This window comes from Delphinus delphis, chromosome 13 (assembly GCF_949987515.2).
Source record: "Delphinus delphis chromosome 13, mDelDel1.2, whole genome shotgun sequence".
In the NCBI taxonomy this organism is placed as follows: Eukaryota; Metazoa; Chordata; class Mammalia; order Artiodactyla; family Delphinidae; genus Delphinus; species Delphinus delphis.
The window spans coordinates 62,944,782-62,961,049 of NC_082695.1; the positions used below are offsets into that span (position 1 = coordinate 62,944,782).

At 40.2% G+C, this 16,268-nt stretch overlaps 1 protein-coding gene across 1 annotated transcript in view; it reads left to right on the top strand.

The window, feature by feature from the left end:
• Window positions 1-16,268, top strand: part of KATNAL2 (katanin catalytic subunit A1 like 2) — a 95,990-nt gene that overhangs the window by 32,069 nt on the left and 47,653 nt on the right. The window contains exon 2 of the mRNA XM_060029003.1: window positions 4,722-4,792. Coding sequence (XP_059884986.1) covers window positions 4,722-4,792 — 71 coding nt within the window. The remainder of the gene's footprint in view (window positions 1-4,721; window positions 4,793-16,268) is intronic.

Here is a 16,268-nt window from a genome sequence, read left to right on the forward strand (position 1 = left end):
CTCCCTCCCTCTCCCCCAAACTGGCCACCAATATCTTTTTACTGTCATCATAGTTTTGCCTTTTCCAGAATGTCATATAGTTGGAAACATACAGTATAAAGCTGTTGACACAAATAGCCAATAAATAATCTATAAAAGGACTAAAAAGGAGTTTTATTTGAGCCAAATTGAGGACTATAGTCCAGGAGACACAGACTCAGGAAACATTTGAATTATGTTCTGCAGGACTACAAAATGGGGGAGGATTGTAAAGGCAAAAATTGCAAGGTTACAACTAGTTAACATGAAGTGTTTATCACGAGTTATGATTGGGGCTGGCAAGAAGTAAGGGTGCTTGTTAAGTAAGTATTGGTTGGGTCCAAAATGGTTGCAGCTGCTAGCAGATCTTGTTTTGAGAATGGCTGGTGGTGTCCTTGAGTCTGGTACAGTTCAGAAATTCAAGTTCTTAGTAATGCAGGAACGTGTCTGAAACCATATCCACAATGGCCACCAGGCTCCACTTTGGATGCCTGAACCAGTTACTCCGTTTTGATTTTTAAACGCGTCTTTTCCTTAATGGTTAAAGCAGACGTACAATTTGTCTGATAGGCTGCAGAACAGGCTATTCTATTCAAGCCAAATCACGTATATGCCAGAATGACTTCCCCATACCTCAATATGTGAAAATTTCTTGCATTGTAACCTTTTCACATTGGCTTTTTTTACTTAGTAATATGCATCTAAGTTTCCTACATGTCTTTTCATGGCTTGGTGGTTTATTATTATTTTTTTACTACTGATTAATATTCCATTGTGTGGATGTACCATACTTTATTTATCCATTCATCTACTGAAGGGCATTTTGGTTGCTTTCGGCAATTATGAATAAAGCTGCATCCGCAGCTTCAGTGTGCAAGTTTGTGTGTAAACATAAGTTTTCAACTGGAGTAAATACCAAGGAGTGTGACTGCTGGATCATATGGTAAGGGTATGCTTAATTTTGTAAGAAACCACCAAAATGTCTTCCAAAGTGGCTGTACTGTTTTGCATTCCCACCAGCAGTAAATGAGAGTTCCCATTGCTCTACATCCTCACCGGCATGTGGTGGTGTTAGTGTTTTGGATTTTCACCATTCTAAGAGGTGTGCAGTGCTATCTTCTTGTTGTTTTAATTTGTCATTCCCTGGTGACATATGATGTTGAGCATCTTTTTATATATTTATTTACCATCCATATATCTCCTTTTGTGAGGTGTCTGTTCATCTCTTTTGCCCATTTTTAATTGGGTTGTTTATTTTCTTATTGTGGAGTTTTAAGAGCTCTTTGTATATTTTTAATAATAGTTCTTTATCAGATGTGTCATTTGCAAATATTTTATCCCAGTCTAAGTCACTATTTTTTGTGTTATATATTTTATTACTTCAAGGATTATAATTTTCCTTAAATCTCCTTTTCTCTTAGACTTCTGAGAACTTGATTTCATTTATTTTAGCGTGAATTCAAAGCAAAACATTAAACTAACAAAAACAACAACAAAATGTGTATAAAACTGTGATAAATAAAATGCAAATTAATTTTTTAAAACAGCAATAACTACCTTTTAATGATTTTTTTTTTTTTTTTTTCCTGTACGCGGGCCTCTCACTGTTGTGGCCCCTCCCGTTGTGGAGCACAGGCTCCGGACGCGCAGGCCCAGCGGCCATGGCTCACGGGCCCAGCCGCTCCGCGACACGTGGGATCCTCCTGGACCGGGGCACGAACCCGTGTCCCCTGCATCGGCAGGCGGACTCTCAACCACAATAACTACCTTTTGAGTGGCAGAAACCAGAATACCTTTTCGCTGAAAAAGTGGTACTTACTATACTTCCTTCACAAGCTCTTTGAAACACAGGTTGCTTCATTTTCTTTATTTTCTGGCAGTCTGAATAAAAACTTATTACCTTAAGCAACAAAACTTTATTTTAATAATTTTGGATGGATATCTTTATAAAATAGTGTTTTACCTGCCTGCATAAACAGCAAATATTGAACATAACTGACATTGAATCATAAGAGAATAGTGCATTCAAAAAACAACAAGGGAGTTCCCTGGCAGTCCAGTGGTTAAGACTCTGCACTTCCAATGCAGGGGGCGCAGGTTCTATCCCTGGTCGGGGAACCAAGATCCCATGTGACGCATGGTGTGGCAAAAACAAACAAACAAATAAATATTGGGAAACTGCTATATGTCTTAAAAAAAAAAAAAAAGAACAAGATGTTGTGAAAAAGGAACAATCAGAAAATAAGAACAAGCTCTTGGAAAAAAAAAAAAAGAACAAGCTCTTGGAAGTTAAAAATATTATTGTCTAAATAAATTCTGGAGAGTGGTTCAAAGACAAGGCCAAGGAGGTTGCCCAGAAAATAGAAAAAAGAGACAAAGAAAAGGGACACTATAGGAGAAAAAATCTTAAAAGATAAAAGATCAATCCAGGTTATATCCCGTTCAATTAATAGAGGTTCTTAAAAATAAACTGGAGAAAACATAGGGGAGTAATTTATCACAGAAAAAATAAAAGGCATTTTCTTTTAGAACGGAGGCATGAGAATGTCCAGCTTGTCAACGGCCAGCACAGTGAATGGAAAAAGGCTGGCACCAACGAAGTTGTATAATTTCAGAGCACCAGAGTTAAAAATAAGATTCTAAAAGCTTCCTGGGAATAAAAGATCCTTTATCTGCAAAGGAATAAGAATGTTATGCCCTTTCAAACTATCAAATTTTTAAATAGAATAAAAACACTTGCAGGCATGCAAATTCTCAACCACATTTATCTCCGTGTACCTTTACTTTAGCGGATGTGTGCTTCACTAAACCAAACCAGTGACCAGTAAAGAAGACTCCATTTCTAGGGGATCCAATGCAGGAAAGTGTCAAAGGGAAATCCCTGGATAAGCACCCATAGCAGGCCTAACAGTCAGCAACCTAGAGTGGAGAGGGAGGGTGGAGGCTTCAGGGAAGCCATGGCTGGGGGGAGTGTAACTGACACATTGACTGATGTATTTGATGTGTGGAAAGTGATGCGAGGGGCCTTTAGAGGTATGTTGGGATTTGAAAATTAGCAATAGGTATATAGAAAAGTAACCAAATTTTTAACATGAGGCAATTCTTCATTCCAAGGAAAATAATGTTGTCCAGAAACGGTAAAGTAACCACAGTACTTTTTGACTCAGCAACATTATTTACACAGTCATAATAATGTAATCACTGCATACTGCTATAACTGTAAGGGGAGGAGAGGGTGAGAGGTCTGTAAGGCAGCTTACTGCTCATCTGCCTTAACAAGTGAATAGTTTAATGTCTAATATTCATATATTATAAAACAGTGATATGTTTAAAAACATGGAGGCAAATATCAGAAGAAACAGCTAAAGTAATTAAGGTTGTTGCCTCTCAGGAGTGGGGGGAGGGGGCAGTGGAGTGGGACAGAGATTACTGCTTTTCCTTACAAATGTATAGTACCATATTACTGAGCCACACACATGCTACAGCGTGGATGAACCTTGATGACATTATTGTAAGTGAAATAAGCCAGTCACAAAAGGACAAATGAGTTCCCCCTATACGAGGAACCTGGAATAGGCAAATTCACTGAGACAGGAAGTAGAATGGTGATGGCAGGGGTTACGGGGACGGAGTTATTGTCTAAAGAATATAGAGTTTTAGTTGAGGAAGATAAAAAGTCCTGAAGATGGATGGTAGTGATAGTTGTGCAATTTGAATATACTTAACGCCACGAAACTGTACACTTAAAAATGGTTAAGATGGTAAATTTTATGTGTATTTTATCACAATGAAAAAGCAACTTAAAATGAAAGAAAATATAGTACTATTTGATTTTTAAGTAACTATGCACTTTTAATTTTATTACATTAATTTTTAGAAAGATTAGATGAATGCCTGAAAAATTTTTATGTCATCAGTGTGTTTGTGCCTAGATTTTATGACATAATTTGGGCCACTCAAGGGCCTTTTTTGCTTTCATCCAGTTCTTACCTGTGTTCTCCTTAGATAAATGTAAGTTATTTTCAAGTAAGGGAAGTATTAGTGAAAGTAAATATTTTCTGAATATATTTCAGGGGAATTTGAGATACCAGGTAACATAATGTAGCACATTAATACTGTGAATAAAAGTGCAAATTCATCCAGTTTGAATAAGTACATTGTTATGCAGGAATGTCCCCTTTATGGCCTCTGCTACTCAGTGGATATTCTAAGTGCTCAGCTGCCGGGTCCCCCTGAATGGATTATTGGAACTCATCTCCACGTTTGTGCAGGGTCTGGGTGGGACTCCGAGTGAATTTAAGTTGCAGTAGCAAGTCAGTACCTGTGATGGTACATCTTGATTTCTGGCTCATGAGTTTATCATCACTTTCCTTCACCTGGTCCAAGTAAATGTGCATATATTTGTTTCTTTGCGGTGATAAGCAACAAAATACCAATTAGCTTGGCAGTAAGAAGTTAACTAGTCAAGTGCAATCCCAATCGAAATCACTGTACCTTCAGTTTACAATTGAGAAGGCAGCTCTGAGAAGAAAATAACAATGGAAAACAACTTTATATATCCTTAGAGACGTCAAACTGCCTTCCAGCCTTTAAGTTATGCTTCTTGCTTTTGACAGGTTACATTTACCATCAAGGGTTTATTGCTATAAAAGGAGTGTTATATTTCATTATCGTCTCACCTACATTTTCTTTTTTGTTCATAGTGCGAGATGAGGACAGAAGCACGACGAAAAAATCTTCTTATTTTGATTTTGCATTATCTAACACAAGAAGGGTATGTTACATTACAAATATTTACAGAGATGATTCCTTTCTTTCTCTGACCTCTGCTTTTCCAAATACTCACTTTTAAAAACAGTTAATAACTTTATTTTTTAGAGCAGTTTTCTATTTCCAGAAAAATAAAACAGAAAGTGCAGACAGCTCCCATACACCAGCAATACCCCGCCCTGCCCCGTCTCCCCTGTTACTAACATCTTACACTGGTGTGGTACATTTGCTGTAATTGATGAGTCAATATCGATATATTATTATTAGCTAAAGTCCATAGTTTACATCAGGGTTCGCTCTTGTGTTGTACAGTTCTACGAGTTTTGACAAAGGCATAAAGTCACATATCCACCATTGTAGTATCATACAGAATAGCTTCCCTGCCCTAAAATCTCTTGTGCGCTACCTATCCCTGCCCACCCACAGCAACCTAGACACATACTTTTTTTTTTTTTTTTTTTTGCTGTACGCGGGCCTCTCACTGTTGTGGCCTCTCCCGTTGCGGAGCACAGGCTCCCGACATGCAGGCTCAGCGGCCATGGCTCACGGGCCCAGCCGCTCCACGGCATGTGGGATCTTCCCGGACCGGAGCACAAACCCATGTCCCCTGCATCGGCAGGCGGACTCTCAACCACTGCACCACCAAGGAAGCCCCAAGACACATACTTTTATTGTCTCATTTACCTAGATATTTTTCACATTATGCATTTGAAAACTTCATTAACAAAGCTACCCTGTTCATGGGATACTTTCCCTTTCCCGTTCAGGTTTGAAGATAGTGTAGGCCATTCAAAGACGGTTTCCAGGGTCCCACTGCTTGCTGGCTAATGTACATAAAGATAACATTCTTTCTTCCCAGTTTTCCTTCTCTCGGAATAAAAGTATTGCATTTCCCTGGACGACCTGTGCTCAGATCTCTTTCCTGTGCGATGCCCATTCTATAGCTGGCAGGGGGAGGAAATCTGGAATCATTTGAGTTTGGCCACCTACCTCATGTGCGAGCACTTACATGAAGGCTGCTGATATGCTGGGAGTTGCGAGAGGGAGAGAGACCACCAAGTATCCGAAGGCTACTCTTTAGAGTTTCCTTTCATTTCAGTTTTCAGCCAGGAAGAAAATATTCAGGTTTCAGGGTTCGGGCTCAAAACTTTCAAGTCAGAGCAGTGGTTCTCAACCTGGAGAACCCCTCAGAGGACGTGTGGCAATGTCTGGAGACCTCCCGGGCAGCACACTGGCATCTAGTGGGAGGAGACGAGGATGCTGCTAAACGTCCTTCATATGCGCAGGACAGCCCCAAATGTCAATCACGCCAAGACGGAGAAACCCTGCCTTAGAGCGGGAGGAACCAACCAGCTGCTGTATTTTCCCAAAAGTTCGAAAGAGCATCTTTTCCTCTGATAAACATGGTAGCTATCAGTGCACTAGGAGAGCTACCGTAACTAAAAGCCACATTTGAGAATCTAGCAACCCTAGTGCTGAGGTAGGAAGGAAAGCTGATGAGGGCGGGAGGGTAGGAGGCAGCTGGGATGAGAGTGAGGAGTTGATCCTTGTTTCTTGAGCTGTGCCAGCAACAGCTGTTTTAAATGAGTCTAGTGCCTTCTTGAGGGGAATGACCGTTCTAGGGACCTTGAGGAATTTTTTCTGTTAAATTTTAAGGGAAGTAGTATTAGGGTCCCCATTTGAAGAAATCGAGGCTCAGAGGAGTCTAGGAACTTACCAGAAGTCTCGTGGCGCTAGGTGGGGGCGCTTTTGAGGCTGTCTCACCCCAAGAGTCTTCAGGGTCCAATTCCTCTGCTCCAGTGTGGAAGATTTAGTTTTGTTTGAGGGTCACCTCAGGAAAATCAGAATGTGTGTGGGGCATATTTTATGAGTTTTTAAAAAAGTGATGGCTTTTTAAAGTCAGAAAATGAAATCACTGCAACTGTACTTAAGCATTCTTTTATTATCTAAGTCATTGAAGGATTTGAATTTTTTTGCCAAAATTTCAGAGGCACTGCATTTTGGTGACCAATTATAACACTGCACTTCTGAACAAACTTTGTTATTGAGTAATCTGATTTATTTTCTCCCCTGGACTGACCATGTAAGATCTTCAATTACAAAATGTGGCCTTTTTCATAATACCTTAACATCACAATTTTGGAAATGGCCCTTTTCTCAGGGTAAATATGATGAATTGTATCATCTTTAACACAAAAACGTTTCTCAGTCCACTTACTTTGAAACGGTTTTATCAGACAGTTCTCTTTTTGGTGTTGGGGATTTAAATTTTATTGAGAAAATGGCTCATTCTTTCCACATCACCACCAGTCTCAGACCAGAGAAATGAGTCCCTCTCCACCCCCCATGGTTGGCAGGCAGGCCAATCAGGTGATGCTCAACTGCTAAATCTCTGTGTCCACACACAGCAAGAGGGTGGAAGTGGGAGCCCGAGTAGAGAAAGGCTGACTTTGGTCCTGTCTGTGCCTTTTTTCCCCCATCTGGAATATGACAGTGTTCCTGAAGTTGCTCCACACTGTTCACCATCCATGGAAAGCAATTCCAAGGGCAGCATGGAGCTGAGTGTTTGCTCTAAGACAAGGGCTGGCGGGTTGGTGTGGTAGGGGGGCTTCCTGGGTAAGAACACAGACTCAGGAGCCAACCTGCCTTGGTTCAAATGCCCACTCTACTCTTTGCTAACCAGCGACCTCGGGCAAGTTACTTATCCTCTTTGTTCCTCAGTTACCTTGCTTGTAAAATGGAGTAATGGAAGATAGTATTTAAGTGTCATGCAGATGTTATTATTATGAGGATTAAATATGTGACATACTTAGAATAGTGCCTGGCACAAAGTAAGCGTATATGAGTCTTTGCTATTTTTACTATGGAGGAGGTAGGAGTTGGATTTTATTCTTTTAATACCCAACCTGGTTCAGCAAAGGACTTGAAGCAGTGGGAATGTGGGTTTGGCACATTTTACGTTATCTTTTGATAAAATCTCAGCTCCATTCAAAAAACCCTGAGCTAAATTACCTCAAGGCAGTGTTTTCTAAGTGCGTGGAACACTGAAACAATCGTTCTGCAGAATGTTAATTGATGTAACTTTATTTTATTTATTTTATAAATTTATTTATTTTATTTATTTTTGGCTGCGTTGGGTCTTTGTTGCTGCGCACGGACTTTCTCTAATTGCAGTGAGTGTAGGCTACTCTTCGTTGCGGTACGTGGGCTTCTCATTGCGGTGGCTTCTCTTGTTGCAGAGCACGGGCTCTAGGCGCGCGGGCTTCAGTAGTTGTGGCACACGGGCTCAGTAGTTGTGTCTCACGGGCTCAGTAGTTGTGTCTCACGGGCTCTAGAGCGCAGGTTCAGTAGTTGTGGTGCACAGGCTTAGTTGCTCCACGGCATGTGGGATCTTCCCGGACCAGGGCTCAAACCCGTGTCCCTGCATTGGCAGGCAGATTCTTAACCACTGCACCACCAGGGAAGCCCAATTGATGTAACTTTAAAAGAGCTTTATGGTCAAGTAAGCTTGGCAAACATTGGGATAAACCGGGTTAAACAGGTTCTCTTATTTCAGGACTTCTCAGATCCTCTGACTTATTAATGTGCAATGGGAATATCTGTGCTGAAGTCACAGTATTCAGGGCTTTGCAAACCAATTTGGCCAAGGAACCCTTTTTTTCCTCAGGCCAACTTTAGGGACTAGTTTTCCATGGAACACTCTGAGAAATGCTGCCTTCATAGATTAACTGACCCTTTTAAAACCTGAACTCACCTTACAAGACCCCAACCTTGTGAGCATTGTATTAATAGATGTTTGGCAAATGTTATTTGAACAGCCATTAAAGAACTTACTAGCAGGTAGATGGGTAGAATAATTAGAAAGCGACTCAGTCGTTTACACAGATAATTCTTGATTTTTATTGTAATGTATTCTGTATTTCAGAAACTGTATCAGAAAGGAGAACTGTAAAAACAAAAAGACAAAAGTCAGATAGATTTCCCTTCTCCTGCAGGTGCTATTATGGCCTCAAGAGTTTCCTATTTGCAAAGCATGCATTTACCCTTTTTGCCACAAGATGGCCTCTTGAATCTAGAAACGATGAAAATTATACTAGAGTTGATCATTTTCCTGAGACCTGCTGGGAAAGGGACTCACCAGTGGATTATCAAGATGAAAAGTAAACTATAGGTATTTTTAAGGACATATCAGTTTCAGAAAAGTAGACCTGCCTTTAACGAAAAACTGAGAATTCACAGAGGACAGATTATTGTGTATTGGAATAAACAATCAGGGAAAGCTTTGTAGGGAAGGCGATGTGAGCTGGTCTTGAAAAATGTGTAGAATATGGATAGACAGATGGGATGGACAAGGACATTCTAAGCAGGGGCACAGAGAAAGAAGGGGCAGGGCGTAAGTGGAACCACTAGGGAAACAGAAAGAGCAGAGTTCAAATGCATGAGGGAGAGTTAGTGAGATCAGACAGTGGAGGGTCATGGCTACAGGTTCTTCTAGGTCTGCACATGCATCTCCTCTGGCCTAAGTCCCTCTTAACAGCCTCCCTGTCTCTCCTACTCTGTCTTTCTCTTTACTGCTTATGCCTCTTTTTGAAGTCTTGTCCTGTCACTCTGTTGGTTAAGAATTTCCAGTGGTTCCTCCTGCCAACCCTATTAAGTTCAGACCTCATTCAAGTCCAAACAGTGGAATAGGAACACAGAAGCACTTCTGTTCCCCTGATCAGTTAATTTAGGAAATATGGGGCCTGCCATCATCTATTTCTTTTTTTTACACATCTCTATTGGAGTATAATTGCTTTACAATGTTGTGTTAGTTTCTGCTGTATAACAAAGTGAATCAGCCAAATGCATAGGTATATCCCCCATATCCCCTCCCTCTCGAGTCTTCCTCCCACCCTCCTTATCCCACCCCTCTAGGTGGTCACAAAGCACTGAGCTGATCTCCCTGTGCTATGCAGCTGCTTCCCACTAGCTATCTATTTTATATGTAGTAATGTATATATGTCAGTGTTACTCTTTCACTTCGTCCCAGCTTACCCTTCCCCCTCCCCATGTCCTCAAGTCCATTCTCCATGTCTGTGTCTTTATTCCTGTCCTGCCAATAGGTTCATCAGAACCTTTTTTTTTTAGATTCCATATATCTGTGTTACCATACAGTATTTGTTCTTCTCTTTCCAACTTACTTCACTCTGTATGACAGACTCTAGGTCCATCTACCTCACTACAAATAACTCAATTTTGTTCCTTTTTATGGCTGAGTAATATTCCACTGTATATATGTGTCACATCTTCTTTATCCATTCATCTGTCAATGGACACTTAGCTTGCTTCCATGTTCTGGCTATTGTAAATAGTGCTGCAATGCATGTTGTGGTACATGACTCTTTTTGAATTATGGTTTTCTCAGGGTATATGCCCAGTAGTGGGATTGCTGGGTCATATAGTACTTCTATTTTTAGTTTTTTAAGGAACCTCCATAGTGTTCTCCATAGTGGATGTATCAATTCACATTCCCATCAACAGTGCAAGAGGGTTCCCTTTTCTCCACACCCTCTCCAGAATTTATTGTTTGTAGATTTTTTGATGATGGCCATTCTGACCAGTGTGAGGTGATACCTCATTGTAGTTTTGATTTGCATTTCTCTAAAGATTAGTGATGTTGAGCATCCTTTCATGTGTTTGTTGGCAATCTGTATGTCTTCTTTGGAGAAATGTCTGTTTAGGTCTTCTGCCCATTTTTGGATTGGGTTGTTTGTTTTTTTTGATATTGAGCTGCATGAACTGCTTTTATATTTTGGAGAGTAATCCTCTGTCAGTTGCTTCATTTGCAAATATTTTCTCCCATTCTGAGGGTTGTCTTTTCATCTTGTTTATAGTTTCCTTTGCTGTGCAAAAGCTTTGAAGTTTCATTAGGTCCCATTTGTTTATTTTTGTTTTTATTTCCATTTCTCTAGGAGGTGGGTCAAAAAGGATCTTGCTGTGATTTATGTCATAGAGTGTTCCTCCTATGTTTTGCTCTAAGAATTTTATAATGTCTGGCCATACATTTAGGTCTTTAATCCATTTTGAGTTTATTTTTGTGTATGGTGTTAGGGAGTGCTCTAATTTCATTCTTTTACATGTAGCTGTCCAGTTTTCCCAGCACCACTTATTGAAGAGGCTGTCTTTTCTCCATTGTATATTCTTGCCTCCTTTATCAAAGATAAGGTGACCATATGTGCCTGGGTTTATCTCTGGGCTTTCTATCCTGTTCCATTGATCTATCTTTCTGTTTTTGTGCCAGTACCATACTGTCTTGATTACTGTAGCTTTGTAGTATAGTCTGAAGTCAGGGAGCCTGATTCCTCCAGTTCCATTTTTCTTTCTCAAGATTGCTTTGACTATTCAGGTTCTTTTGTGTTTCCATACAAATTGTGAAATTTTTTGTTCTACTTCTGTGAAAAATGCCATTGGTAGTTTGATAGGAATTGCACTGAATCTGTAGATTGCTTTGGGTAGTAGAGTCATTTTCACAATGTTGATTCTTCCAATCCCAGAACATGGTATATCTCTCCATCTGTTTGTATCATCTTTAACTTTTTTCAACAGTATCTTATAGTTCTGCATAGAGGTCTTTTGTCTCCTTAGGTAGGTTTATTCCTAGGTATTTAATTCTTTTTGTCGCAGTGGTAAATGGGAGTGTTTCCTTAATGTCTCTTTCAGATTTTTCATCTTTAATGTATAGGAATGCAAGAGATTTCTGTGGATTTTGTATCCTGCTACTTTACCAAATTTATTGATTAGCTCTAGTAGTTTTCTGATAGCATCTTTAGGATTCTCTATGTATATATAGTACCATGTCATCTGCAAACAGTGACAGTTTTACTTCTTGTTTTCCAATTTGGATTCCTTTTATTTCTTTTTCTTCTCTGGTTGCTGTGGCTAAAACTTCCAAAACGATGTTGAATAATAGTGATGTGAGTGGGTAACCTTGTCTTTTTCCAGATTTTAGAGGAAATGGTTTCAGTTTTTCATCATTGAGAATGATGTTGGCTGTGGGTTTGTCATATATGGCCTTTATTATGCTGAGGTAAGTTCCCTCTATGCCTACTTTCTGGAGACTTTTTATCATAAATGGGTGTTGAATTTTGTCAAAAGCTTTTCTGCATCTATTGAGATTATCATATGGTTTTTATCCTTCAGTTTGTTAATATGGTGTATCACATTGATTGATTTGCGTATATTGAAGAATCCTTGCATTCCTGGGATAAACCCCACTTGATCATGGTGTATGATCCTTTTAATGTGCTGTTGGATTCTGTTTGCTAGTACTTTGTTGAGGATTTTTGCATCTATGTTCATCAGAGATATTGGCCTGTAGTTTTCTTTCTTTGTGACATCTTTGTCTGGTTTTGGTATCAGGGTGATGGTGGCCTCGTAGAATGAGTTTGGGAGTGTTCCTCCCTCTGCTATATTTTGGAAGAGTTTGAGAAGGATAGGTGTTAGCTCTTTTCTAAATGTTTGATAGAATTCACCTGTGAAGCCATCTGGTCCTGGGCTTTTGTTTGTGGAAAATTTTTAATCACAGTTTCAATTTCAGTGCATGTGATTGGTCTGTTTATATTTTCTATTTCTTCCTGGTTCAGTCTCGGGAGGTTATGCTTTTCTAAGAATTTGTCCATTTCTTCCAGGTTGTCCATTTTATTGGCATATAGTTGCTTATAGTAATCTCTCCTGATCCTTTGTATTTCTGCAGTGTGAGTTGTTACTTCTCCTTTTTCATTTCTAATTCTATTGATTGGAGTCTTCTCCCTTTTTTCTTGATGATTCTGGCTAATGGTGTATCAATTTTGTTTATCTTCTCAAAGAACCAGCTTTTAGTTTTATTGATCTTTGCTATCGTTTCTTTCATTTCTTTTTCATTTAGTTCTGATCTTTATGATTTCTTTCCTTCTGCTAACTTTGGGGTTTTTTTGTTTTTCTTTCTCTAATTGCTTTAGGTGTAAGGTTAGGTTGTGTATTTGAGGTTTTTCTTGTTTTTTGAGGTAGGGTTGTATTGCTATAAACTTCCCTGTTAGAACTGCTTTTGCTGCATCCCATAGGTTTTGAGTTGTCGTGTTTTCATAGCCATTTGTTTCTGGGTATTTTTTGATCTCCTCTTTGATTTCTTCAATGATCTCTTGGTTATTTAGTAGCATGTTGTTTAGCCTCTTGTGTTGGTATTTTTTACAGGTTTTTTTCCTATAATTGATAACTAGTCTCATAGCGTTGTGGTCAGAATAAATACTTAATATGATTTCAATATTCTTAAATTTATGAAGGCTTGATTTGTGACCCAAGATGTGGTCTATCCTGGAGAATGTTCCATGAGCACTTGAGAAGAAAGTGTATTCTGTTGTTTTTGGATGGAATGTCCTATAAATATCAATTAAGTCCATCTTGTTTAATGTGTCATGCAAAGCTTGTGTTTCCTTATTTATTTCCATTTTGGATGATCTGTCCATTGGTGAAAATGGGGTGTTAAAGTCCCCTACTATTATTGTGTTACTGTCAATTTCCTCTTTTATGGTTGTTAGCATTTGCCTTATGTGTTGGGGTACTCCTACGTTGGGTGCATAAATATTTACAATTTTTATATCTTCTTCCTGGATTGATCCCTTGATCATTATGTAGTGTCCATCTTTGCCTCTTGTAATAGTCTTTATTTTAAAGTCTATTTTGTCTGATATGAGACTTGCTGCTCCAGCTTTCTTTTGATTTCCGTTTGCATGGAATATCTTTTTCTATCCCCTCACTTTCAGACTGTATGTGTCCCTAGGTCTGAAGTGGGTCTCTTGTAGACAGCATATATAGAGGTCTTGTTTTTGTATCCGTTTAGCCAGTCTATGTCTTTTGGTTGGAGCATTTAATCCATTTACATTTAAGGTAATTATCGATATATATGTTCCTAATTACCATTTTCTTAATTGTTTTTGGTTTGTTTTTGTAGGTCTTTTCCTTCTCTTGTGTTTCCTGCCTAGAGAAGTTCCTTTAGCATTTGTTGTAAAGCTGGTTTGGTTGTGCTGAATTCTCTTAACTTTTGCTTGTCTGTAAAGGTTTTAATTTCTCCATCAAATCTGAATGAGATCCTTGCTGGGTAGAGTAATCTTGGTTGTAGGTTTTTCCCTTTCATCACTTTAAATATGTCCTGCCACTCCCTTCTGGCTTGCAGAGTTTCTGCTGAAACATCGGCTGTTAACCTTCTGGAGATTCCCTTGTATGTTTTTTGTTGCTTTTCCCTTGCTGCTTTGAGTGTTTTTTCTTTGTATTTAATTTTTGATAGTTTGGTTAATACGTGTCTCGGTGTGTTTCTCTTTGGGTTTATCCTATATGGGACTCTGTGTGCTTCCTGGACTTGATTGACTATTTCCTTTCCCTTGTTAGGAAAGTTTTCAACTATAATCTCTTAAAATATTTTCTCAGACCCTTTCTTTTTCTCTTCTTCTGGGACCCCTATAATTCGAATGTTGGTGCTTTTAATGTTGTCTCAGAGGTCTCTGAGACTGTCCTCAATTGTTTTCATTCTTTTTTCTTTATTCTGCTCCCTTGCAGTTATTTCCACCATTTTATCTTCCAGCTCACTTATCCATTCTTCTGCCCCAGTTATTCTGCTGTTGATTCCTTCCAGAGTATTTATTTTTAATTTGTTTATTTAATTTATTTATTTTTGGCTGCATTGGATATTCCTTGCTGTGCGTGGGCTTTCTCTAGTTGCGGAGAGCCTGGGCTACTCTTCGTTGCAGTGTGTGGGCATCTTATTGCGGTGGCTTCTTTTGTTGTGGAGCACGGGCTCTAGAGCGCAGGTTCAGTAGTTGTGGCACGCAGGCTCAGTAGTTGTGGCATAGGCTCAGTAGTTGTGGCTCACGGGCTCTAGAACGCAGGCTCAGTAGTTGTTGTGCATGGGCTCAGTTGCTCCGCAGCATGTGGGATCTTCCAGGACCAGGGCCCGAACCCATGTCCCCTGCATTGACAGGCGGATTCTTAACCACTGTGCCACCAGGGAAGCCCTAGAATATTTTTAATTTCAGTAATTGTGTTGTTCCTCACTGTTTGTTTGCTGTTTAGTTCTTCTAGATCCTTGTTAAATGTTTCTTGTATTTTCTCCATTCTGTTTCTGAGATTTTGGATCATCTATACTATCATTACTCTGAATTGTTCTTCAGGTAGTTTGCCTATTTCGTCTTCATTTATTTGGTCTTGTAGGTTTTTAACTCGCTCCCTGTCTGTAACATATTTTTTTGTCATTTCAGTTTTTTGTTTTTGTTGTTGGGTAGTGCTGTATTCTTGTCTTACTGGTTGTTTGGCCTGAGATGTCCAGCACTGGAGTTTGCACTCAGTTGGATAGAGCTGGGTCTTGGTGCTGAGATGAGGACCTCTGGGAGGCCTCACTCCGATTCATATTTCCTGGGGTCTGAGGTTCTCTGTTAGTCCAGCAGTTTGGACTCAGAGCTCCCACCACAGGAGCTTGGGTCCAGCCACCAGCCTGGGAACCAAGATCCTGCAAGCTTCACGGCATGGAAAAAAAAAAGTAAGAAAGAAAAAAAGCAGTACAATATCAAAGAATAAAAAACAAAATAACATTAGACACATAAAATATATATTAGGAAAAATAAAACTATAATTGAAACAAGTACAACAAGGTAAAATAAAACCACAACAGAAAAAAGAAAATAAAAAGGGTGGGGGAGACAAGCCAGAAGGAGAGAACAATAACAAAGTATAAAGAATAAAAGAAAATTAGGAAAATAAAAGATTTATTAGGAAAAATAAAAATATAAAAGAATCAACAACAATGAATCAACAAGGTAAAACAGAACCCCAATCCAAAAGAGGAAAAAAGGAAAATAAAGAGCCTTGGCTATGGGGGCAGAGTTTAGGCAGGGTGGAATTTAGGCAGGGGTGGGGTTTAGGGTGGGGCGGGACCTAGGCAGGTGGGAGGTGACGTTTGAGCATGGGGCGGGGCCTAGGCTCAGGACCCATGCAGCCAGAAAAGGCCTTGGGGGTGGGGCCTAGGCGGGGCAACGTTCAAGCGTGGGGCGGGGCCTCTGCTTAGGACCTGCTCGGAAGGGGAGAGGCAGCACGTAGAAAGGGGGGCCTCTGGAGTGTGGAGTTCCGGAGTTTGAAGGTAGGGCCCTGGGTGAGGGTGTGTGTGTGGGGTTTAGGCCCAGAGCGTTGGAGAGGGTCTCCGAGTGTAGAGGTGGGGCCCTGTGTGGGGGTGTAGGGGCGGGGCTTGGGCTCTGCACAGCAGGAGGGAGGCTCCGAGGGCAGAGGATTAGGCCCGGGAGCCCAAGAGGCTCCCTGGTGCCTAAGAGGACAGGGAAAGTGCTGGCCCCGTTCCCTTCCATTCCTTCATGCCCCTCCCCCACCATCTCCCTCAGGGTCTCTCCCGTCGCCACTGGACCCCTAACTGTGGGTGGGTCCCGCTGGGTGTAGGAACTCCTCCTCTCCCCCAGCCACCCCTCAGG